The sequence below is a fragment of the Mercenaria mercenaria genome, chromosome 3 (assembly GCF_021730395.1).
Source record: "Mercenaria mercenaria strain notata chromosome 3, MADL_Memer_1, whole genome shotgun sequence".
Taxonomy (NCBI): Eukaryota; Metazoa; Mollusca; class Bivalvia; order Venerida; family Veneridae; genus Mercenaria; species Mercenaria mercenaria.
This window is the reverse complement of record NC_069363.1, coordinates 28417418-28444118: the sequence shown is the minus strand read 5'-3', so window position 1 is coordinate 28444118 and position 26701 is coordinate 28417418. Positions and strand designations below refer to the sequence as shown.

The following is a 26701-nucleotide window of genomic DNA, read 5'->3' as shown; positions in this document are numbered from 1 at the left end:
TTATGTCTGTTCCCTATAACCGAGGGGTTTTCCATTGAATTTCGAACTTTGGGACTGGAAAAGGTGTTCCTTATAACTGAGTGTTCCTTATAACTGAGTTCCCTATAACCGAGGATTTTTACAATGAATGAAGAAGGAATTAGATCGGGAAATTGAAAACTGTTTCTAACAAGAGGGCCAAGATGGCCCTACGTCGCTCACCTCATAAACATACCATAACAGTGTAAACATGTTTAATAATAATAATAATAATAATAATAATAATAACGACTTTATTTTACGAGGCAAACATATTTGGAAACCAATCTTACATATGGGCCTCATAGTGATTTGACATAGTGATTTCATGGAAACAAATATTCTGACCAATTTTCATTAAGACTGGACCAAAAATGTGGTCCCTTAAGTGTAAACAAGCATTTTCTTCAATTTGACCTAGTGACCTAGTTTTTGAGCTAAGATGACCTATATTGGAATTTGACCTAGATTTGATGAAGGCAATCATTCTGACTAAATTTAATCAACCTCAATTAAAAAATACAGCCTCTATCGCATACAAAACTTTTTTCTTTGATTTGACCTAGTGGCCTAGTTTTTGATCCCCAATGACCCATATTCAAACTTGACCTAGATTTTATCAAAGCAATCATTCTGACCAAAATTCATGCAGATCAATTAAAAAATACAGCCTCTATCGCACACACAAGGGTTTTCTTTGATTTGACCTAGTGACCTAGTTTTTGACCCCAGATGACCCATTTTCAAAACTGGCCTAGATTTCATCAAGGTTATCATTCTGACAAAATTTCATGAAGATCAGTTGAAAGATAGAGCCTCTATCCCATACACAAGGGTTTTCTTTTATTTGACCTAGAGACCTACTTTTAACCCCAGATAACCAATTTTCGAACTCAGCCTAGATTTCATCAAGGTAATCCTTCTGACCAAAATTCATGAAGATAAAATGAAAAATACAGCCTCTATCGCATACACAAGGTTTTGCCTTGATTTGACCTAGTGACCTAGTTTTTGACCCTGGGTGATCCATTTTCGAACTTGGCCTAGATTTCACCAAGGTAATCATTCTGACAAAATTTCATGAAGATCAATTGAAAAATACAGCCTCTATCACATACACAAGGTTTTTCCTTGATTTGACCTAGTGACCTAGTTTTTGACCCCAGATGACCCATTTTCGAACTCCGCCTAGATTTCATCAAGATAATCATTCTGACCAAAATTCATGAAGATCAGTTGAAAAATACAGCCTCTATCGCATACACAAGCTAAATGTTGACGGACGACAGACAGACGCCAGACGCCGGACATCGAGCGATCAGAAAAACTCACCTGAGCATTGCTCAGGTGAGCTAAAAACCGAGTGTTCCTTATATCCGAGTTCCTTATAAGTGAGGTTTACTGTATTCCTTTAAGGAAGACCATCAGGTGCCTCTTGTGAGCACAGGCAAGCACTTGGGAAGAGACTAAGGTGACTAGGTATCCCTTGTGAGCAAAGACAAGCATCTACGTATAGATAACAGTGACCACAAGCTTCTTGTGAGCTCAAGCAAGTATCTAGGTATAGACTATGGTGACCAGGTGACCCTTGTAAGCACAGGCACACACTTGGGAAGAGACTACGGTGATCAGGTGCCCCTTATGAGCAAAGACAAGCACCTTGTTAGAGACTACGATGGAAAGGTTTCCCTAGTGAACATAGGCAAGCATTTAGGTATAGACAACGGTGACCAGATCACCCTTGTGAGCACAGGCAAGCACTTGGGAAGAGACTACGGTGATCAGGTGCTCCTTAGGAGCAAAGACAAGCACATGGTTAGAGACTACGATAGAAAGGTTTCCCTAGTGAACATAGGCAAGCATCTTGACAACAGTGACCAGGTGACCCTTGTGAACACAGGCAAGCATCTAGGTATAAACAACAGCGACCAGAAGCATCTTGTGAGTTTAGGCAAGCATCTAGGTATAGCCAACATTGACCAGAAGCATCTTGTGAGTTAGGCAAGCATCTAGGTATAGACAACAGTGACCAGAAACATTTTGTGAGTAAGGCAAGCATCTAGGTATAGACAACAGTAACCAGAAGCATCTTGTGAGTATAGGCAAGCATCTAGGTATAAACAACAGTGACCAGAAGCATCTTGTGAGTATAGGCAAGCATCTAGGTATAGACAACAGTGACCAGAAACATCTTGTGGGTATAGGCAAGCATCTAGATATAGACAACAGTGACCAGAAGCATCTTGTGAGTATAGGCAAGCATCTAGGTAGTAATCAGAAGCATCCTGTGAGTATAGGCAAGCATCTAGGTATAGAAAACAGTGACCAGAAGCATCTTGTGAGTTAAGTAAGCATCTAGGTATAAACAACAGTGACCAGAAGCATCTTGTGAGTTAGGCAAGCATCTATGTATAGACAACAGTGACCAGAAACATCTTGTGAGTATAGGCAAGCATCTAGGTATAGACAACAGTGACCAGAAGCATCTTGTGAGTATAGGCAAGCATCTAGGTATAGACCACAGTGACCAGAAGCATCTTGTGAGTATAGGCAAGCATCTAGGTATAGACCACAGTGACCAGAAGCATCTTGTGAGTATAGGCAAGCATCTAGGTATAGACCACAGTGACCAGAAGCATCTTGTGAGTAAAGGCAAGCATCTAGGTATAGACCACGGTGACCAGAAGCATCTTGTGAGCATAGGCAAGCATCTAGGTATAGACCACGGTGACCAGAAGCATCTTGTGAGTATAGGCAAGCATCTAGGTATAGACAACGGTGACCAGAAACATCTTGTGAGTATAGGCAAGCATCTAGGTATAGACAACGGTGACCAGAAACATCTTGTGAGTAAGGCAAGCATCTAGGTATAGACAACAGTGACCAGAAGCATCCTGTGAGTTAGGCAAGCATCTAAGTATAGACAACAGTGACCAGAAACATCTTGTGAGTTAGGCAAGCATCTGAGTATAGACAACAGTGACCAGAAGCATCTTGCGAGTATCGGTAAGCATCTGAGTATAGACAACAGTGACCAGAAGCATCTTGCGAGTATAGGCAAGCATCTAGGTATAGACAACAGTGACCAGAAGCATCTTGCGAGTATAGGCAAGCATCTAGGTATAGACAACAGTGACCAGAAGCATCTTGTGAGCACAGGCAAGCATCTAGGTATAGACAACAGTGACCAGAAGCATCTTGTGAGCACAGGCAAGCATCTAGGTATAGACAACAGTGACCAGAAGCATCTTGTGAGCACAGGCAAGCATCTAGGTATAGACAACAGTGACCAGGTGAACCTTGTGAGCACAGGCAAGCATCTATGTATAGACAACAGTGACCAGGTGAACCTTGTGAGCACAGGCAAGCATTTATGTATAGACAACAGTGACCAGGTGAACCTTGTGAGCACAGGCAAGCATTTATGTATAGACAACAGTGACAAGAAGCCTCATGTGAGCATAGGCAAGCATTCAGGTATAGGAAACAGTGATCAGTAGCCTCTTGTGAGCACAGGTAAGGCAAGCATTTAAGTATAGACAACAGTGATCAGAAGCCTCTTGTGAGTTAGGCAAGCATCTAGGTATGAACAACAGTGACCAGAAGCATCTTGTGAGTTAGGCAAGCATCTATGTATAAACAACAGTGACCAGAAGCATCTTGTGAGTATAGGCAAGCATCTAGGTATAGACAACAGTGACCAGAAGCATCTTGTGAGTTAGGCAAGTATCTAGGTATAGACAACAGTGACAAGAAGCCTCTTGTGAGCACAGGCAAGCATTCAGGTATAGGCAACAGTGATCAGTGGCCTCTTGTGAGCACAGGTAAGGCAAGCATTTAGGTATAGGCAACAGTGATCAGAAGCCTCTTGTGAGCACAGGCAAGCATTCAGGTATAGGCAACAGTGATCAGTAGCCTCTTGTGAGCACAGGTAAGGCAAGCATTTAGGTATAGACAACAGTGATCAGAAGCCTCTTGTGAGCACAGGTAAGACAAGCATTTAGGTATAGACAACAGTGACAAGAAGCCTCTTGTAAGCACAGGCAAGCATTCAGGTATAAGCAACAGTGATCAGAAGCCTCTTGTGAGCACAGGTAAAGCAAGCATTCAGGTATAGACAACAGTGATCAGAAGCGTCTTGTGAGCACAGGTAAGGCTAGCATTTAGGTATAGACAACAGTGATCAGAAGCCTCTTGTGAGCACAGGTAAGATAAGCATTTAGGTATAGACAACAGTGATCAGAAGCCTCTTGTGAGCACAGGTAAGCATCATAGGGAACATTTGTGTGCAGTATTAAGATAATCCATCAATGCATATAAAAGTTATGGAGCAGAAACAAATTTTTACTTGACCTTCAATAATGACCTTTGACCGATAACCATGACTCATGTTTGCGACAGTCTTATCATGGGGAACATTTCTGTGTAGTAATAAAAAAATCCTTCAATGCAATTAAAAGTTATGAGAAACAAATTTTCACTTGACCTTAAATAGCGTTCTTTAACCAACAAGTATAGATCATGTGTTCACACATTGTCTCATCATGGGGAACATTTGTGTGTACCACTAAGATAATCCATCAATGCATATAAAAGTTATGAAGCAGAAACAATTTTAACTTGACCTTTAACAGTGACCTTGTGCTACGAGCAGAAGTCATGTACGTGTATTATCTACATATTGCCCTCTATATACATACCAAGTTTTATGAACCTAGCTTGAATACTTTTCAAGTAATTGCAGGATCCAGATTTGTGGACGGACGGACAAACAGATGGAGGGCATTCCTATAGTTCCCTCCGGTGAACCAGTATAGGACTAAAAAGGGCATAATTCATGAAGTATTTGTACTAAGAGTAATGGACCTTGTCCCATATGTTTTGGGTACTGACGAGGAACAGCTATTTCAAGTTTTAAGTTAATCAAATTGGTACAAAGAAAACAGTGATAAAATGAAAAGTTCACCAAACAAAGAAGTGGAGGGGAGTAATACAGCTTGTGTTATAGTATAACTTCATTTGGATGTTCCTTTTCAAAGTTAGTAATTATTAATAATTTGGTTTGTCAGTGATGCTACACCAAAATATGTGGGGTCAGAATGATAAATGGAGGGCCAGGTAATAGCCCAGTCCCCATATTTATCATCCTTACCCAACATTTTTCAGTTGAGGCTCACCAACAAACCCTATAATTGATTTGTTTCTAAGACCACTTATTTAGAGCCTAATCAACATGCAAATCTACTGACCCTCCACAGAAATACAGGAGATCAACACATGACCACACTTTAACCAATGAAAGAGCTAGAATCTAATGGGTGATAAATCATGTACTAATGCATACCTTCACATTTCTTTCCAACCTTGCCTGTTCCCCAGATAAAATCATTACCTGAAAATATATAAAAGAAGAATTCATTAACAAATATTTTATAAATCATTATACAATAGAGTTCTGTGGTATCATTCCCTACTGGCAATTATAAGAAATTACAACATTATCACAAAACTTATTTTCACAAATCCTGAAGTAATCAAACAGGAATCATTTTCAATCCAGAGGTCACTGTGATCTTGACCTTTGACCTTAGCAAGGGTCATCTACAGACTACAGGCATACATCCTATGAAGTTTGAGGGCTGTAATTTTGTGCTTTTTTCCTTACTGTGTGAAAACCATTTTTAGTCTCGGGTCACTGTGACCTTGTTTTCGAAGATTGGTGGCCAACGCATTCTCTACTTATTGACCAGAAGCCAAATGGCTTCCAATGGCCGAACAAATGGGCAAAACAACTGACTAAAGCAAAACAAGAGGGCCATGAAGGCCCTGTATTGCTAACCTGACCTACTGACCTAAAGATCATCAAGATTAACATTCATTAAGATATGGTCATAAATGTGGCCTCTAAAGTGTTAACAAGCTTTTCCTTTGACTTGCCCTAGTGACCTCGTTTTTGACATCAGATGACCCAATATCGAAATTATCCAAGACTTCATTGAGTAATACTTTTTAATAATTATTAAAGGTAACACTCTGACCAAGCTTCAGTAAGATTGGGTCAAAATTGTGACATCTAGAGTGTTAACAAGCTTTTCTTTTGATTTGACCTAGTGACCTACTTTTTGACCCCAGATGACCCAATATCAAACTCGTCCAAGATTTTATTAAGGATAACATTCTGACCAAGATTCATTAAGATTGGACCAAAAATGTGACCTCTAGAGTGTTAACAAGCTTTTCCTTTGATTTGATCTGGTGACCTAGTTTTTGACCCCAGAACTCATCCAAGATTTTATTAAGGGTAACATTCTGACCAAGTTTCATTAAGATTAAGCCGAAAATGTGACCTCTGGAGTGTTAACAAGCTTTTCCTTTGATTTGACCTGGTGACCTAGTTTTTGACCCCAGATGACCCAATATTAAACTCGTCCAAGATTTTATTAAGGGTAACATTCTGACAAAGTTTCATTAAGATTGGGCCAAAATTGTGACCTCTAGTGTTAACAGTCAAATTCTTGACGACGGACGACGGACACAGGGTGATCACAAAAGCTCACCTTTGAGCACGCTAAAAATGTATTATCGAACCTCCTCTTCTCGTAAGTGGAGCGTAGCAAATGTTTTTACCAATCAAAAAATTCACCACCATTCTGGAAGTTTGCCTCTTCAAAAGTGGTCAGTTGCATCTGGTTCAGGTAATGGACTTTGTGGCTGATCCCTTTCAATTATAATATTTAGACATAGGCTGCATTTGGAAACAATAAATATAAGCACAATTCTATAACATCTGTTAAGATTTGCACTGAAAAGTGTTTACATATCCATAATTCAAAAAGGATGTTTAAGTTTTTTAATATTATAATTATCTCCCTTTTGTCTGTCTCGGTTGTACATAGATTACAAATAATTCTTATATGAAAAATCATGTTTTCTTTTTAATTAAAACATGGCAATATAGACTGACTTCACATATTGTTTTGTGCCAAATAGGAGGTGCGAATCTGCTTAACTGTGTTACAATTAATTCACACATTTTGAATCAATTATTAGGTGCAAAGATTATAACTCATCAGATGTCTACAGCACTCCTAAATCATGCCAGGAGACACAAGCTCTTTATAGTTTAGTGCTATACATGCTTGATGAAATAGTCCTTCCTAATATTTCATCCATTTATCTTAAACAAAAGACATAATTTTTATAAGAATTGAAATAACATATAGCGGAACCATGCTTTATTATATTTAAACACCGAGTCAGTTATACACTATGCAAAATACTGAGCTTGGGCATTATTCTACGTCCGTCCGTAAAAACCTTTATTTTAAATAAATTCTAAAGCGGCAAAGAACAGCATTGGTTATAAAAGATTGCTGATTATCAAATGGTAATGTGATATAGCAAATTCTACCGAAATAACTTTTACACATATTCATCTTAAAGGGAGGTAATTAGAAGCTTTTATTAATGACAAGAAAAAAAAGATTCTTGCTCTATGTAATCAACTTTTTTACAGGATGCATTAGTTATGCACACATAATTATAGCTCTGTTTTGAATAAAAATGGATCGATTCTAGAAGAGAAGAGGCTACATCATTGCATCTTATGCAGAAATACTATTATACATAGTTTTAATATAACAAAAATAACTGATATGACATATTAACACATTTATGCCAAATGACACAGCTTACATGCTCCAAATTAATTAATATTTAGCAATGACGGCCGCGTTAATTAAATACATCATAGCTGACCTACATAAAATGAAAAGCGTGCAAGCTGATCAAGAATTATGCTATATATAGGTGCACATTAATTACATTTTTCGCTATCTGTCTTCATACCGTTGACCTGTCTATTCTATGCAGTCATACATTTAAAAAGGAAATGTGCTGCATATTCATTATACAGTATCAGTCAACTTTTATGGATTCAAGTTATAATATGTCAATTTCAATCATCTGGCGGAAAGACATCAAGCATTCAATATTTTTTAATGACTTTTTAAATAAATCTAAGAGATGAGTCATTTTCTCATGGACATAACAATTAAAACATGTTACTGCATGATCATGTTTAAAAAGGTATAATTTTTCTATTGTACTAACAGGTTTTTCAACTCCCAGTAATTGCATTTTGATATTTTTAAAATTAGCAAGTAAATTCAATCAGTTGTGAAATGACGTCAGAGAAATTGTTTTTAACAATATAATATTATATAATATAGACTTGTAGCAATTAGTGCTTTGCAATATTTCATTAAATTGGAAGACACATTAATTTTAAATAGAGGGAAAGCATGACAGGTAAACAAAGAAATGACCAAGCTGATACATAGTGTTTATATATAAATATCAGATATTTCCATGGACATTCAAATAATAAAAACTCTAGTTATAGTGATATATATCCAATTGAAGAACAAGAAACATGGCTTTTGAGCATATGATTCAATTTAAAAACTGTCCATGCACACTACCATGTTTATTTTTTAATAAGCCTAGCATAAAATGGTGGTTGTTTTAGATCTCAATACACATTTAATAAAAATATGTAAACAAAATACTGTTCTGGGCAGGTGCTCCTCATCGAAAACCCTTAAACAAAGCATTTGACAGCACTGTACCTTGCAAGAAAATAGGAAGAGTTCTAAATGCTACAAGATCTTGGCTGAAAATTATCTGGAAGCTGCCGCTCAAAAAGACACTAATGGGGGACACAATGTACTGTCTATATAATACAAGTCGCCATGATTTATGTTTATGGAAGTTTTTTTGAAAAATGTAGATTCCACATTATTAAGGGGCAGTAATTGTCATGTAAATATGTCAAGAGGATTATAATGTGAACTATTTGCTTGTGAAAAACAATATCAACTACATTCATACTGTAAAATCATTCATATTCAATGCAGACTAAAATTTGTGCTTATCACAGTAACAGATTAAATCTAAAAACAAGAGGGCCATGAAGGCCCTGTATTGCTCACCTGACCTATTGACCTAAAGATCACCAAGTTTCATTAAGATATGGTCATAAATGTGGCCTCTAGGGTGTTAACTAGCTTTTCCTTTGATTTGACCTAATGACCTAGTTTTTGACCCCACATGACCCAGATTCAAACTTGACCTAAAGATTATCAACATTAACATTCTGACAAAGTTTCATTAAGATATGGTCATAAATGTGGCTTACACAGTGTTAACTAGCTTTTCCTCTGATTTGACCTGGTGACCTAGGTTTTGATCCCATCTGACCCAGATTTAAAGCTGGCCTAAAGATCATCAAGATGAACATTCTGACCAAGTTTCATAAAGATTCAGTCAAACATATGGCCTCTAAAGTACTAAGTTTCATGAAAATAAAGTCATAAATGTGGCCTCTAGAGTGTAAACAAGCTTTTCCTTTGATTTGACCAAGTGACCTAGTTTTTGATCCCACCTGACCCAGATTTGATCTTGACCTAAAGATCATCAAGATTAACATTCTGACCAAGTTTCATGAAGATATGGTCATAAATGTGACCTCTACAGTGTTAACTAGCTTTTCCTTTGATTTGACCTGGTGACCTAGTTTTTAACCCTACATGACCCACATTCAAACTGGACCTAAAGATCATCAAGGTTAACATTCTGACCAAGTTTCATGAAGATACTGTCATAAATGTGGCTTCTACAGTGTTAACAAGCTTTTCCTTTGATTTGACCTGGTGGCCTAGTTTTTGACCCCAGATGACCCAATATCGAACTCATCCAAAATTTTATTGAGGGTAACATTCTGACTAAGTTTCATAAAGATTCGGCCAAAATTGTGACCTCTAGAGTGTTAACAAGCTTTTCCTTTGGTTTGACCTGGTGACCTAGTTTTTGACCCCAGATGACCCAATATCGAACTCGTCCAAGATTTTATTGAGGGTAACATTCTGACCAAGTTTCATTAAGATTGGGCCAAAATTGTGACCTCCAGAGTGTTAACAAGCTTTTCCTTTGATTTGACCTGGTGACCTAGTTTTTGACCCCAGATGACCCAATATCGAACTCATCCAAGATTTTTATTAGGGTAACATTCTGACCAAGTTATATTAAGTTTAGGCAAAAAAAAAAACGGACACGGCGATCACAAAAGCTCACCTTGGAAATATAATCAGATAATTTTTGGAGTATTTTTTCCTATATAACTCATATACAAGTGACACCCGGGGTGGGGTCTCTTTTCACCCCAGGGGCATAATTTGAACAATCTTGTTAGAGAACCACTAGGTAATGCTACATACCAAATATCAAAGGCTTAAGCCTTGAACTTTCAGACAAGACAAATTTTATTTCTTTTCCCTATATAAGTCTATGTAAAGCTTTGGGCCCCTGGGGCATAATTTGAACAATTATGGTAGAGGACCACTAGGCAATGCAACATACCAAATAGCCTAAGCCTTGCAGTTTCACGCAAGAAGATTTTTAAAGTTTTTTTCCTATATAAGTCTATGTAAAACTTGGGACCCCCTGGGTGGGGCTCCTTTTCACCTCAGGGGCATAATTTGAATAATCTTGGTAAAGGACCACTAGGCAATGCTACATACCAAATATCAAAAGCCTAGGCCTTGCAGTTTCAGACAAAAAGATTTTTAAAGTTTTTTCTATATAAGTCTATGTAAAACTTGGTACCCCTGGGGCGGGGCCTCTTTTCACCCTAGGGGCATAATTTGAACAATCTTAGTAGAGGACCATAAGGCAATGCTACATACCAAATATCAAAGGCCTATAGGTATTGTGGTTTCAGACAAAAAGATTTTTAAAGTTTTTTCCTATATAAGTCTATATAAACCATGTGACCGGCCCGGGGCGGGGCGATATTTGACCCTAGGAGGATAATTTTAACAATCTTCATAGAGGACCACTATATGATGCTACATACCAAATATCAAAGCCCTAGGCCCTGTGGTTTTGGACAAGAAGATTTTTAAAGTTTTCCTTTCCGTTGCCATGGCAACCAGAGTTCTGTGTGGAATTCAATTCTTCGAACAATTTTGAAAGGGGGCCATCCAAGGATCATTCCTGTGAAGTTTCATTAAAATTGAACTGGTGGTTTAGGAGGAGATGTTGTTTAAAGGAAAGTGTGGACGGATGGATGGACGACGGACGGTGAGTGATCACAATAGCTCACCCTGAGCCTTTGGCTCAGGTGAGCTAAATAAAACACTGGGAGTGTAAAGGCTCAGGTGAGCTAAATAAAACACTGGGAGTGTAACCCATATTTTCACATGTTCCACTAACCCACATTGTGAAAATGTTATCAATTTAGGTGACAACTCCAGGACAGATGTGGATAGTGTCTAAATATAGCTGAAAAAATTTAACCCTCAAACTTTTAACATGACAAATCTACACAATATGCTTGTTCATACCTGCTGCATCACCTGTGTTCACTGAAACATTATGCCTATAAATTAGAGCAGGTATGAAAAACAGAGCAATCAGAACAAATCTTTTGTTAACACCCCCACATTGTAAGAAGAATTTAGGTTATCAAACTAAAACAACTAGAAGCAAGAAGAATTGAATTCAACAATGGAACAAACTGCAAAAAACTAGACCTATCAGGCTATCACTGAAGGTGATGAATGTCCCCCCCCACCCCCGCCCCACACGCACTAACACAGTACATTGCAATCTGACGCACACAAGACTGCATAATTATGTAGACTGTAAGTATAAAGACTCTATGTATATAGTATAGTAACAAAAAACAAAGTCCCATAACTCTACAGAATATTTATCTAAAAGAACGTAACATGCACCATGCACAAGTAGGGTTAGTACTCATCACTTGTGTGAAGTTTCATTAAATTGTGTGCAAGGGTTCGGGAGATTAGGCGCGCACAAGATTGCATATGCAGACTGTATGTATATAGTATATTAACAAAAAACAAAGTCCCATAGCTGTGCAGAATTTTTTTCTGAAAGAACCTAACATGCACCATGCACAACTAGGGTTACTACTGATCACTTGTGTTAAGTTTCATTAAATTGTGTGCATGGGTTCAGCAGATTATGTGTGCACAAGGCTGCATATGCAGACTGTATGTATATAGTAAAGTAACAAAAATCAAAGTCCCGTAACTCTGCAAATTTTTTCTCTGAAAGAACCTAAAGTGCATCATGCACAACTACTGTAGTTACTGATCACTTGTGTGAAGTTTCATTAAATTGTGTCAAGGGGATGAGGAGAGTTGGTACGTGCAGACTGTATGTATATAGTATAGTAACAAAAATCGAAGTCCCGTAACTCTGGAGAGTTGGTGCGCACAAGATTGTGTCTATGTATATAGTATAGTAACAAACAAGAGGGTCAAGATGACCCTGGATCGCTCACCCGAGTAATATGAGCTACATGTTTCAAATGTCAAACTGATGATTTTTAGAAATTTTTTGGAAGATTTTCCGATGTACAATCAAGTAACCCCTGGGGCGGGCCAATTTTACCCTGGGGATCAAGATTTGAACATATTTTGTAGAGGTCCACTACGCAATGCTACATGTCAAATATCTAAGATCTAGGCCTTCTGGTTTATTTTTAGAAAATTTTGAAGATTTTTCTATCTACAATCAAGTAACCCCATGGGGCAGGGTCAATTTGATCCTGGGGGTCATGATTTGAATAAATTTTGTAGAAGTCTATTAGGAAATGCTACAAGTCAAATATCTCAGATCTAGGCCTTCTGGTTTATTTTTAGAAATTTTTTCTAGATATTCCTATGTAAAATCAAGTGACCCCTGGGGCGGGGTCAATTTTGACCCAGAGGGTCATGATTTGAACAAATTTTGTAGAGGTCCACTAGGCAATGCTACATGTCAAATATCTAAGCTCTAGGCCTTCTGGTTTATTTCTAGAATTTTTTTGAAGATTTTCCTATGTAAAATCAAGTGACCCCTGGGGCGGGGTCAATTTTGACCCTGGGGTCATGATTTGAACAATTTTAGTAGAGGTCCACTAGGCAATGCTACATGTCAAATATCTAAGCTCTAATGGGCTTCTGGTTTTTGAGAAGAAGATTTTTTAAGATTTTCCTATGTAAAATCAAGTGACCCCTGGGGCGTGGTCAATTTTGACCCCCGGGGTCATGATTTGAACAAATTTTGTAGAGGTCCACTAGGCAATGCTACATGTCAAATATCTAAGCTCTAGGCCTTCTGGTTTATTTTTAGAAAATTTTTGAAGATTTTCCTATGTAAAATCAAGTGACCCCTAGGGCTGGGTCAATTTTGACCCCTGGGGTCATGATTTGAACAAATTTTGTAGAGGTTCATGAGGCAATGCTACATGTCAAATATCTAAGTTCTAGGCCTTCTGGTTTATTTTTAGAAATTTTTTGAAGATTTTCCTATGTAAAATCAGGTGTCCCCTGGGGCGGGGACAATTTTGACCCCAGGGGTCATAATTTGAACAAATTTTGTAGAGGTACACTAGGCAATGCTACATGTCAAATATCTAAGCTCCAGGCCTTCTGGTTTATTTTTGAAATTTTTTTGAAGATTTTTCTATCTTAAATCAAGTTTTAGTTAAAAGTTTAAAGGGGAGCGGTGGTCTAGTGGATAAGGTGTCGGCCGCTCAATCCAGGGATCGTGGGTTCGAGCCCCACTGGGGTCACGACCATGACTTCTCATATGACACCAGTACTGGTTTTTCCAGGAAGCGGACTCGAGAGTGGTTACAATAAGCTTGAAGCTTTCATCACAATCGAGCTATATAAATTAGTATAAACTAAACTAAATCAAGTGACCCCTGGGGCGGGGTCAATTTTGACCCCGGGGTCATGATTTGAACAACTTTAGTAGAGGTCCACTAGGCAATGCTACATGTCAAATATCTAAGCTCTAGGCTTCTGGTTTTTTGAGAAGAAGATTTTCTAAGATTTTCCTATGTAAAATCAAGTGACCCCTGGGGCAGGGTCAATTTTGACCCAGGGGTCATGATTTGAACAAACTTGGTAGAGGTCCACTAGGCAATGCTTCATACCAAATATCTAAGCTCTGGAGCTTCTGGTTTTTGAGAAGAAGATTTTTAAAGTTTTTCCTTTTGGTTGCCATGGCAACCAGAGTTCTGCATGGAATTCAATTCTTTGAACAATTTGGAAAGGGGGCTACCTAAAGATCATTCCTGTGAAGTTTGGTGTAATTCTACCCAGTGGTTTTCAAGAAGACAATTTTTTTAGAAATTGTTGACGGACGACGGACATCAAGCGGTCACAATAGCTCACCTTGTCACTTTGTGACAGGTGAGCTAAAAACAAAGTCCCATAACTCTGCAATTTTTTTTTTCTGAAAGAACCTAACATGCATCATGCACAACTACTGTTGTTACTGATCACTTCTGTGAAGTTTCATTAAATTGTGTCAAGGGGATGAGGAGAGTTGGTACGTGCAGACTGTATGTATATAGTATAGTAACAAAAATCAAAGTCCCGTAACTTTGCAATTTTTTTGTCTGAAAGAACCTAACATGCACCATGCACAACTACAGTTGTTACTGAACATTTGTGTGAAGTTTCATTAAATTGTGTCAAGGGGATGAGGAGAGTTGGTGCACACTAGATTGTGTCTACGGACGGACAAACGGATGGACGAATGGACAATCAGACAGACAGACAACCTGAAACCAGTATACCACACCTTACAACTTTGTTGTCGGGGGGTATAAAAAGTTATCTAGTTCTGTATGACCAACATAAGAGTGAAAAACTTTCATATCAGGCCTACAGATTTATGAACCATTCACATTCCAAACTTGTGGCTAAAACACTACACTCTTAAACCATACAGACAAAAAAATAAATAAAATACATTACATACTCTAGGCAATCAATTCATCAGAATAACCACTAAATAACTATATATATATATAAAACCACAATTATATAAAACTTAAGCTACTGCTTCAATAACGTTACATCTTTTCAAAACTTGAAGGAAACGTGATTTCATCAACTGTGAACATGAGTAATAACTTGCTGCCTGTACTTGTTGCATACAGTATTGATTTCATCAACACTGAACAAGGGTAATACCAGTACTGATTTCATCAACACTGAACAAGGGTAATACCAGTACTGACTTCATCAACACTGAACAAGGATAATACCAGTACAGGTTTCATCAACACTGAACAAGGGTAATACCAGTACTGATTTCATCAACTGTGAAGAAGGGTAATAACTAGCTCCCTATACTTGTTGCATACAGTACTGATTTCATCGACACTGAACAAGGGTAATACCAGTACTGATTTCATCAACACTGAACAAGGGTAAATACCAATACTGATTTCATCAACACTGAACAAGGATAATACCAGTACAGATTTCATCAACACTGAGCAAGGGTAATACCAGTACTGATTTCATCAACACTGAACAAGGGTAATAACTTGCTCCCTGTACTTGTTGCATACAGTCTGATTTCATCAACACTGATAAGGGTAATACCAGTACTGATAACATCAACTGTGAACAAGGGTAATAACTAGCTCATTGTACTTGTTGCATACAGTCTGATTTCATCAACACTGAACAAGGGTAATTCCAGTACTGATTTCATCAACACTGAACAAGGGTAATAACCTGTTCCCTGTACTTGTTGCATACAGTACTGATTTCATCAACACTGATCAAGGGTAATACCAGTACAGATATCATCAATACTGAACGAGAGTAATCCCAGTACTGATTTCATCAACTATGGACAAGGGTAATAACTAGCTCCCTGTACTTGTTGTATACAGTACTGATTTCATCAACACTGAACAAGGGTAATACCTGTACTGATTTCATCAATACTGAACAAGAGTAATCCCAGTACTGATTTCATCAACTGTGAACAAGGGTAATAACTTGCTCCCTGTACTTGTTGCATACAGAACTGATTTCATCAACACTGAACAAGGGTAATAACTTGCTCCCTTAACTTGTTGCATACAGTACTGATTTCATCGACACTGAACAATGGTAATACCAGTACTGATTTCATCAACTGTGAAGAAGGGTAATAACTAGCTCCCTATACTTGTTGCATACAGTACTGATTTCATTGACACTGAAAAAGGGTAATACCAGTACTGATTTCATCAACTGTGAATGAGGGTAATGACCTGCTCCCTGTACTTGTTGCATACACTACTGATTACATCAACAGTTAACAAGGGTAATACCAGTACTGCTGGCATCAACTGTGAACAAGGGTAATAACTAGCTCCCTGTACTTGTTGCATACAGTACTGATTACATCAACAGTGAACAAGGGTAATACCAGTACTGATTGCATCAACTGTGAACAAGGGTAATAACTAGCTCCCTGTACTTGTTGCATACAGTACAGATTGCATCAACTGTGAATAAGGGTAATAACCTGCTCCCTGTACTTGTTGCATACAGTACTGATTACATCAACAGTGATAAGGGTAATACCAGTACTGATTGCATCAACTGTGAACAAGGGTAATAACTAGCTCCTGTACTTGTTGCATACAGTACTGATTACATCAACAGTGAACAAGGGTAATACCAGTACTGATTTCATAAACAGTGAACAAGGGTAATAACTAGCTCCCTGTACTTGTTGCATACAGTACTGATTACATCAACCCTGAACAAGGGTAATAACTTGCTCCCTTAACTTCTTGCATACAGTACTGATTTCATCGACACTGAACAATGGTAATACCAGTACTGATTTCATCAACTGTGAATGAGGGTAATAACTAGCTCCCTATACTTGTTGCATACAGTACTGATTTCATCGACACTGAACAAGGGTAATACCAGTATTGATTTCATCAACTGTGAACGAGGGTAATAACTAGCTCCCTGTACTTGTTGCATACAGTACTGATTACATCAACAGTGAACAAGGGTAATACCAGTACTGATTGCATCAACTGTGAACAAGAGTTACTAGAAAATGCTTTTGTAAACAAGAGGACCATGATGGTCCTGAATCGCTCACCTCTTCCCACATGACCCAGTTTTGAGTATGAAGTCGTTTTTTCTATTATTTGACATAGTGACCTAGTTTTTGAGCTCATGTGACCCAGTTTTGAACTTGACCTAGATATTATCAAGATAAAAATTCTGACCAATTTTCAAGAAGATCCATTGAAAAATATGGTCTCCAGACAGGTCACAAGGTTTTTCTATTATTTGACCTATTGACCTAGTTTTCAAAGGTACGTGACCCTGTTTTGAATTTTAACTAGATATCATCAAGGTGAACATTCTCACTAATTTTCATGAAGATCTCATGAAAAATATGGCCTCTAGAGAGGTCAAAAGGTTTTTCTATTTTTATACCTACTGGCCTAGTTTTTGACCGCATGTGACCCAGTTTCGAAACTGACCTAGATATCATCAAGATGAACATTCAGATCAATTTTCATGAAGATCCATTGAAAAATATGGCCTCTAGAGAGGTCAAAAGATTTTTCTAATTTTAGACCTACTGACCTAGTTCTTGACCGCAGTTGACCCAGTTTCAAACTTGACCTAGATATCATCAAGATGAACATTCAGACCAACTTTCATACAGATCCCATGAAAAGTATGGCCTCTAGAGAGGTCACAAGGTTTTTTTATTATTTGACCTACTGACCTAGTTTTTTAAGGCACGTGACCCAGTTTCAAACTTGACCTAGATATCATCAAGGTGAACATTCTGGCCAATTTTTATGGAGATCCATTCACAAGTATGGCCTCTAGAGAGGTCACAAGGTTTTTCTATTTTTAGACCTACTGACCTAGTTTTTGACCGCACATGACCCTGTTTCGAACTTGACCTAGATATCATCAAGATGAACATTCAGACCAACTTTCATACAGATCTCATGAAAAATATGGCCTTTAGAGAGGTCACAAGGTTTTTCTATTATTTGACCTACTGACCTAGTTTTTGATGGCACGTGACCCACTTTCAAAACTGACCTAGATATCATCAAGATGAACATTCAGACCAACTTTCATACAGATCCCATTAAAAATATGGGCTCTAGAGAGGTCACAAGGTTTTTCTATTATTTGACCTACTGACCTAGTTTTTGAGGGCACGTGACCCACTTTCGAACCTGACCTAGATATCATCAAGGTGAAAGTTCTGACCAATTTTCATGAAGATCTCATGAAATATATGGCCTCTAGAGAGGTCACAAGGTTTTTCTATTTTTAGACCTACTGACCTAGTTTTTGACCGCACGTGACCCAGTTTCGAACTAGACCTAGATATCATCAAGATGAACATTCAGACCAACTTTCATACAGATCCCATGAAAAATGTGGCCTTTAGAGAGGTCACAAGGTTTATCTATTATTTGACCTACTGACCTAGTTTTTGATGGCACGTGACCCAGTTTCGAACTTGACCTAGATATCATCAATATAAACGTTCTGACCAATTTTCATGAAGATCTTGTGAAATATATGGCCTCTAGAAAGGTCACAAGGTTTTTCTATTTTTAGACCTACTGACCTAGTTTTTGATAGCACGTGACCCAGTTTCGAACTTGACCTAGACATCATCAAGGTGAACATTCTGACCAATTTTCATGAAGATCTTGTGAAATATATGGCCTCTAGAGAGGTCACAAGGTTTTTCTATTTTTAGACCTACTGACCTAGTTTTTGAAGGCACGTGACCCAGTTTCGAACTTGACCTAGATATCATCAAGATGAACATTCTGACTAACTTTCATAAAGATCCCATGAAAAATGTGACCTCTAGAGTGGTCACAAGCAAAAGTTTACGGACGCACGGACGGACGGACGGACGGACGACGGACGACGGACACCGCGCGATCACAAAAGCTCACCTTGTCACTTTGTGACAGGTGAGCTAAAAAGCGCATGTCTCCCCCAATGCAAAGTCCTATAGGCAAGAAGTCAATAGGGGTCAGAGGCGAAAGTCAAAGAGACACTGATGGTTGGCTACAATAGGGATCATCTACTTGGCATGTCCAGTCAACCCGCTAAATTTCAACACTCTTGACCTAGTGGTTCACAAGTCACTGTTCAGGCTCCTGTGACCTTGACCTTTGATCAAGTGACCTCAAAATAAATAGGGGTCATCTACTCTGCATGTTCAATCATCCTATGAAGTTCAACATTCTGGGTGAAGTGGTTCTCAAGTTATTGATCGGAACTGGTTATCAATGTTCAGGCCTCTGTGACCCTGACCTTTAACGGAGTGACCCCAAAAACAATAGGGGTCATTTACTCTGCATAAACATTCATCCTATGAAGTTTCAACATTCTTGGTCGAGAGGTTCTCAAGTTATTGATTGGAAATGGTTTTCCATGTTCAGGCCCCTGTGACCTTGACCTTTCACAGAGTGACCCCAAAATCGTTAGGGGTCATCTACTCTGCATGACAAATCATCCTATTAAGTTTCAACATTCTGGGTCAAGTGGTTCTCAAGTTACTGACCGGAAATGGTTTTCAATGTTCAGGCCCCTGTGACCTTGACCTTTCATGGAGTGACCCCAAAATCGATAGGGGTCATCTACTTTGCATGTACAATCATCCTATGAAGTTTCAACATTCTGGGTCAAGTGGTTCTCTAGTTATTGATCGGAAATGGTTTTCAATGTTCAGGCCCCTGTGACCTTGACCTTTGACGGAGTGACCCCAAAATCAATAGGGGTCATCTACTCTTCATGACCAATCATCCTATGAAGTTTCAACATTCTGGGTCAAGTGGTTCTCTAGTTATTGATTGGAAATGGTTTCCAATGTTCAGGCCCCTGTGACCTTGACCTTTGACGGAGTGACCCCAAAATCAATAGGGGTCATCTACTCTTCATGGCCAATCATCCTATGAAGTATCAACATTCTGGGTCAAGTGGTTCTCTAGTTATTGATCGGAAATGGTTTTCAATGTTCAGGCCCCTGTGACCTTGACCTTTGAAGGAGTGACCCCAAAAACAATAGGGGTCGTCTACTCCAGCAGCCCTACAACCCTATGAAGTTTGAAGGTTCTAGGTCAAATGGTTCTCCAGTTATTGCTCGGAAATGAAGTGTTACGTACGGACGGACGGACGGGGCAAAAACAATATGTCTCCTGGGGGAGACATAATAACTAGCTCCCTGTACTTGTTGCATACAGTACTGATTGCATCAACTGTGAATGAGGGTAATAACTAGCTCCCTGTACTTGTTGCATACAGTACTGATTATATAAACACTGAACAAGGGTAATAACTTGCTCCCTGTACTTGTTGCATACAGTACTGATTACATCAACAGTGAACAAGGGTAATACCAGTACTGATTGCATCAACTGTGAACAAGGGTAATAACTAGCTCCCTGTACTTGTTGCATACAGTACTGATTTCATCAACAGTGAACAAGGGTAATACCAGTACTGATTGCATCAACTGTGAATGAGGGTAATAACCTGCTCCCTGTACTTGTTGCATACAGTACTGATTACATCAACAGTGAACAAGGGTAATACCAGTACTGATTTCATAAACAGTGAACAAGGGTAATAACCTGCTCCCTGTACTTGTTGCATCCAGTACTGATTTCATCAACAATGAACAAGGGTAATACCAGTGCTGATTGCATCAACTGTGAATGAGGGTAATAACCTGCTCCCTGTTCTTGTTGCATACAATACTGATTTCATCAACAGTGATAAGGGTAATACCATTACTGATTTCATCAACACTGAGCAAGGTTAAAACCAGTACTGATTTCATCAACATTGAACAAGGGTAATAACTTGCTCCCTGTACTTGTTGCATACAGAACAGATTTCATCAACACTGAACAAGGGTAATACCAGTACAGATTTCACCAACATTGAACAAGGGTAATAACTTGCTCCCTGTACTTGTTGTATACAGAACAGATTTCATCAACACTGAACAAGGGTAATACCAGTACAGATTTCACCAACATTGAACATGGTTAATAACTTGCTCCTTGTACTTGCTGCATACAGTACTGATTTCATCAACAGTGATAAGGGTAATACCAGTACTGATTTCATCAACACTGAACAAGGGTAATAACCTGCTCCCTGTACTTGTTGCATCCAGTACTGATTTCATCAACAGTGAACAAGGGTAATAACCTGCTCCCTGTACTTGTTGCATCCAGTACTGATTTCATCAACACTGAACAAGGGTAATACCAGTACTGTTTTCATCAACACTGAACAAGGGTAATGCCAGTACTGATTTCATCAACACTGAAAAAGGGTAATACCAGTACTGTTTTCATCAACAGTGAACAAGGGTAATAACCTGCTCCCTGTACTTGTTGCATCCAGTACTGATTTCATCAACACTGAACAAGGGTAATACCAGTACAGATTTCACCAACATTGAACAAGGGTAATAACTTGCTCCCTGTACTTGCTGCAAACAGTACTGATTTCATCAACAGTGATAAGGGTAATACCAGTACTGTTTTCATCAACACTGAACAAGGGTAATAACCTGCTCCCTGTACTTGTTGCATCCAGTACAGATTTCACCAACATTGAACAAGGGTAATAACTTGCTCTCTGTACTTGCTGCATACAGTACTGATTTCATCAACAGTGATAAGGGTAATACCAGTACTGTTTTCATCAACACTGAACAAGGGTAATAACCTGCTCCCTGTACTTGTTGCATCCAGTACTGATTTCATCAACACTGAAGAAGGGTAATACCAGTACAGATTTCACCAACATTGAACAAGGGTAATACCAGTACTGATTACATCAACTGTGAACAAGGGTAATAACCTGCTCCCTGTACTTGTTGCATCCACTACTGATTTCATCAACACTTAACAAGGGTAATACCAGTACTGATTACATCAACTGTGAACAAGGGTAATAACCTGCTCCCTGTACTTGTTGCATCCACTACTGATTTCATCAACACTGAACAAGGGTAATACCAGTACTGATTACATCAACAGTGAACAAGGGTAATACCAGTACTGATTTCATCAACAGTGAACAAGGGTAATACCAGTACTGATTGCATCAACTGTGAATGAGGGTAATAACCTGCTCCCTGTTCTTGTTGCATACAATATTGATTTCATCAACAGTGATAAGGGTAATACCATTACTGATTTCATCAACACTGAGCAAGGGTAACACCAGTACTGATTTCATCAACATTGAACAAGGGTAATACCAGTACTGATTTCATCAACACTGAACAAGGGTAATAACCTGCTCCCTGTACTTGTTGCATACAGTACTGATTTCATCAACACTGACAAGGGTAATACCAGTACTGATTTCATCAACACTGAACAAGGGTAATAACCTGCCCCCTGTACTTGTTGCATACAGTACTGATTTCATCAACAGTGAACAAGGGTAATACCAGTACTGATTACATCAACTGTGAACATGGGTAATAACCTGCTTCCTGTACTTGTTGCATACAGTACAGATTTCATCAACACTGAACAAGGGTAATACCAGTACAGATTACATCAACATTGAACATGGTTAATAACTTGCTCCCTGTACTTGTTGCATACAGTACTGATTTCATCAACAGTGATAAGGGTAATACCAGTACTGATTTCATCAACACTGAACAAGGGTAATAACCTGCTTCCTGTAATTGTTGCATACAGTACTGATCTCATCAACTATGAACAAGGGCAACATCTCACACTTAGTGTGTCCAACAGTCCAGGTGAGGGATTTCCAGCAGGCCGCTGACTTCAGATAAATTGCCCTTCACTGCTATGTTTAACATAAATTCATTTTTGTACCACATACCGTATTTATCAAGCAAAGCAAGCCATTACTGGAAAAGATTTAAAAACAGTTACAAGACATGTGAATATAATTTAAGACACAAATGTCATGTATTCAGTTAGATAACAATCTGTTACTTGGGAGGGTTGTAGATGGTGAACAAGTGGGAATACAAGGTTACCTGAGAGCCAGATATTCCAATCTGCATCTACAACCACTCACAGATTATTTATTCAAAAGTTATACAGTAAGTTAAGTAAAACAAAATTCTTTCTTTGCAGCACTTCTTCTCATAGTAATGTATTTAAAACAAAGTGCAGGAAGTTACCTTCCATATACAGAGATGACATCAAGATGTTTCAAAACCTTACAACAACAAAGGTCTGGTTTAGTTTTATCATTTGAAAATTAGTCACGTTTTTTTTCTGTAAAATAACCTCTTTTTGAATCAAGGAAAATTTGTTTGTTTGTTTTGGGTTTAACGCCGTTTTTCAACAGTATTTCAGTCATGTAACGGCGGGCAGTTAACCTAACCAGTGTTCCTGGATTCTGTACCAGTACAAACCTGTTCTCCGCAAGTAACTGCCAACTTCCCCACATGAATCAGAGGTGGAGGACTGATGATTTTAGACACAATGTCATTTATCAAATAGTCACGGAGAACATATGCCCCGCCCGAGGATCGAACTCACGACCCCGCGATCCGTAGACCAACGCTATTACCTACTGAGCTAAGCGGGCGGGTGAATCAAGGAAAAAGAGCAACTATTAGTTATATAACAATGCATTTGAGTATTATCAAATTTTACATAAACAGTATATAATCAGTACATGTTAGCTGTATTTTAACAGCAAGAGGGTCATCTGGCATGGGGAGTGCCAGATGGGTTTTGCAAACACGGGTAAAATCACTGGAAATGCCACTCCAGTGTACAAGAGAAGGGGTAGAGTGATGCAGCAGTGGATCATGAAACTTCACGCAAGAGGTCCAATGTATTTGCTTATCTAATCAGTGGGGCACCGAACATCAACTTCCATAGTCTTTTAGTTCCAGCAAGATCAATGCAAAATAATTTTGATATTAACAAAACTATGTACTATTTTTCTTGGAAAGGACTTGTGTGTCTTGAATCAATTTATCATTAGTACAAAGGAATATATAATATGTAAACAGGTCCTTTGAGTAATGTTTAAATCATTTTTTGTATAACACAGTTGTTATGAAACTTGCAGTAAAACTACCAAATAAAAGTACACACTAACAGCAGTAATTCTCTCAACCAATTGCTTTTAACAGTCATTAACCCACTTACAGACAGATATCTTGTGTAGATATATGAAGCCAAAAACTATAGGCATAATTTGATTTCTTAGATTAATTATTAGACCAAGTCAGGATCAAATGTAATGATGCTTGGATGTGTTTTCACTAGAATTATCATCCGATATGAAGATCAGAACACAAAAAATATAGCAACTATGAAACAATGTGCCAATTATATTGTTTTCAACAAAATGCTATGTTGTACCTAGAGCTTCTAACACATCGATGAACAGTGCTGAAACAGATTTTGGAAACTATTCTGTCCTGCAGGTTCATAACCACACTATGGAAACTATAATCTGTTCTGCAGGCCTATTTATAACCAGACCATCGAAGTAATTATATAGATCTAAGTACTGCAGGCACATAACATAGTGAGACCATGGAAACTATTCTGATCTGCAGGCTCAATTGTAACTATATTGGAAACTATATTGTCCTGCAGGCCCATAACCAGACCATTGAAACAATTCTATTCTGCAGGCCCATAACCAGACCATGGAAACAATTCTATTCTGCAGGCCCATAAACAGAAGCTGAAACCACTTGCGGCAACTGGTGCATGACAGAATAGTACAGACTATAGGTTTCAATTGGTTAAACTCTTAGGTACTGTAGAACTACTAGAACACACATACTTAGAATTGATCATGGAAAGAAAGCCATTAAATGCCACATGAAACGCACATTTTTAGGATGAAACTGCGAAGTGGTTGAGACCTGGAGCTTGCAAGAATATCATACTGACAGTTTTCACTGAAGGCAGGGCTTTTATCCATTTTTCAGGCTAACTGGCAGATATTTGTTATTGATAAAAACTTTTCTCTGAATCTTGTTCTACGGTCAGTAGCATAAGTAAGAGCTGCAACCCCCTTATTTCATGTGCATGTGCCAAAGTCAGTGACCGTGACATTTACCGTCACCTTAACCGACTTAGGTACATGTAGGTCACCTCCATTCTAAATATAGAACGTCCATGATAGATCACGCCATGACCTAGTTATATATATATATATAACTACGTTTTTTGGGTTCCCAGGGTGTCCCCTTAACACCTGATCCATGTCACGAATGACAATTGTTAGATTTTATGCATGTATTTGTTGTTGAATTGAAAGAACGCCATGATGTAGAAATTAACTCAAACTTTGTTATTTTGATAAAGGTCGAAATGTTAATAAAACAGGGTGTAAACTATAGAGCCTTAGTGAAAACTATAGAGTCTTTAAGAATAGATTGTTAAGCAAAACAGAATCAAAGCAGTCCATAACGAGTTTTAGTTATGTAGAATATCACATGGGGAAGTTTGCATGATGTGAAGTTTCTCGATGGCCTACATACAATTGTGTCCCCAATTAATGAAACTGTTTGATTTCATTTAAGACAAATAGAATAAAAACAGTTACGTAGAATATCACAAGGGGGCATTTGCGTGATGTGCACCTACATTCATGTGCCCTGCCAGCGCTTTACTTCGTGACTTGCAGCTATAAAAGAACATATATCTTCTGAAAAGGAAAGAGAAGAAATCCATGTTCCTTAATTGGCAAAAGATTACATATTTAGATTTACAATCATGTGGTAACAAGATTTTCATGTGCACAGTTCTTTTTATCTGAAAACTGTGTGGAAGTCGAAACAGCTGAGGATTTTGGGGTAGATAGATCTAGTTTCTAGTTTGGTGGACCCCACTGACTTCTACTGTTGTTTTAGCAGGGTCAGTCATTTGTAGAAACTGTTTTAACAAAGTAGCGGAGTTTAAAGGCAAGTGGCAAGTTTATAGTCTTGGAGTTGAACTTTTTGAGATCTAATTACTTGGAGAATGAACTTGGAGTTGAAATTTTGAGGTGTTGAATTCTTGGAGTTGAACTTTTCTGGGTGTTGTGGCTGCAATAAGTGCATTCTGGTACTGTACAATGTGCATTGCCTGAAGTCGACTGATTCTACGATATTATTTTCAAATTCTTCTGGTTTACGCTCGATAATCCTTTTGATTTACTGATTTATCACCACAAGCCATTCTTGGAAATATGCTTCAATTTACAATTGTAGAAAAAAACTTGACACATAGCAAACATAATCTTGGACTTGAACTGTTGGAGATCTGAATACTTAAGAAAAGTGTCTGATGAGCAGTGGGACCATAATGGCCCTTTTGTTTGATTATCTTTCTTAAATGATGAGCGCAGTTTGGGAGCACATTTATGTACACTATATTTTGTAGTTACTGTTGAATAAAATTATAAAATAAACATGGTTTGGAAAACATTGTCTGCTACTGATTAAGTCATAACTAAGCGAGTCCATCATTTCTGCCACTGTCTAGGGTGCGTGACCTACCCTCCATTGTTCTCATTGTTCAGAGTGCACAGACATTGACCTACCCTCTATTGTTTTGATTGAAATATAATCTTCATGTCGTCTGCTCAGATTCAAGATCGATATCGGGGAGATATTTTACAACATTATTACATGTTAAACCTAGCAGTTCTTTGTATGGAAGAGAAGCACATGACTACTTATGGGGTTGACCATAATGCAATCAAACCATGGTCACGTGACTGATACACGTGATGAAAAGGCTAATATTGCATAG

At 38.3% G+C, this 26701-nt stretch overlaps 1 protein-coding gene across 2 annotated transcripts in view; it reads right to left on the bottom strand.

Moving 5' to 3' along the window:
• Positions 1-26701, bottom strand: part of LOC123525204 (phosphatidylinositol 3-kinase regulatory subunit alpha-like) — a 312914-nt gene that overhangs the window by 114298 nt on the left and 171915 nt on the right. For both annotated transcript variants that reach the window (XM_053538091.1, XM_045304060.2), the window contains exon 5: positions 5363-5410. In XM_053538091.1, the coding sequence (XP_053394066.1) occupies positions 5363-5410 (48 nt within the window). The remainder of the gene's footprint in view (positions 1-5362; positions 5411-26701) is intronic.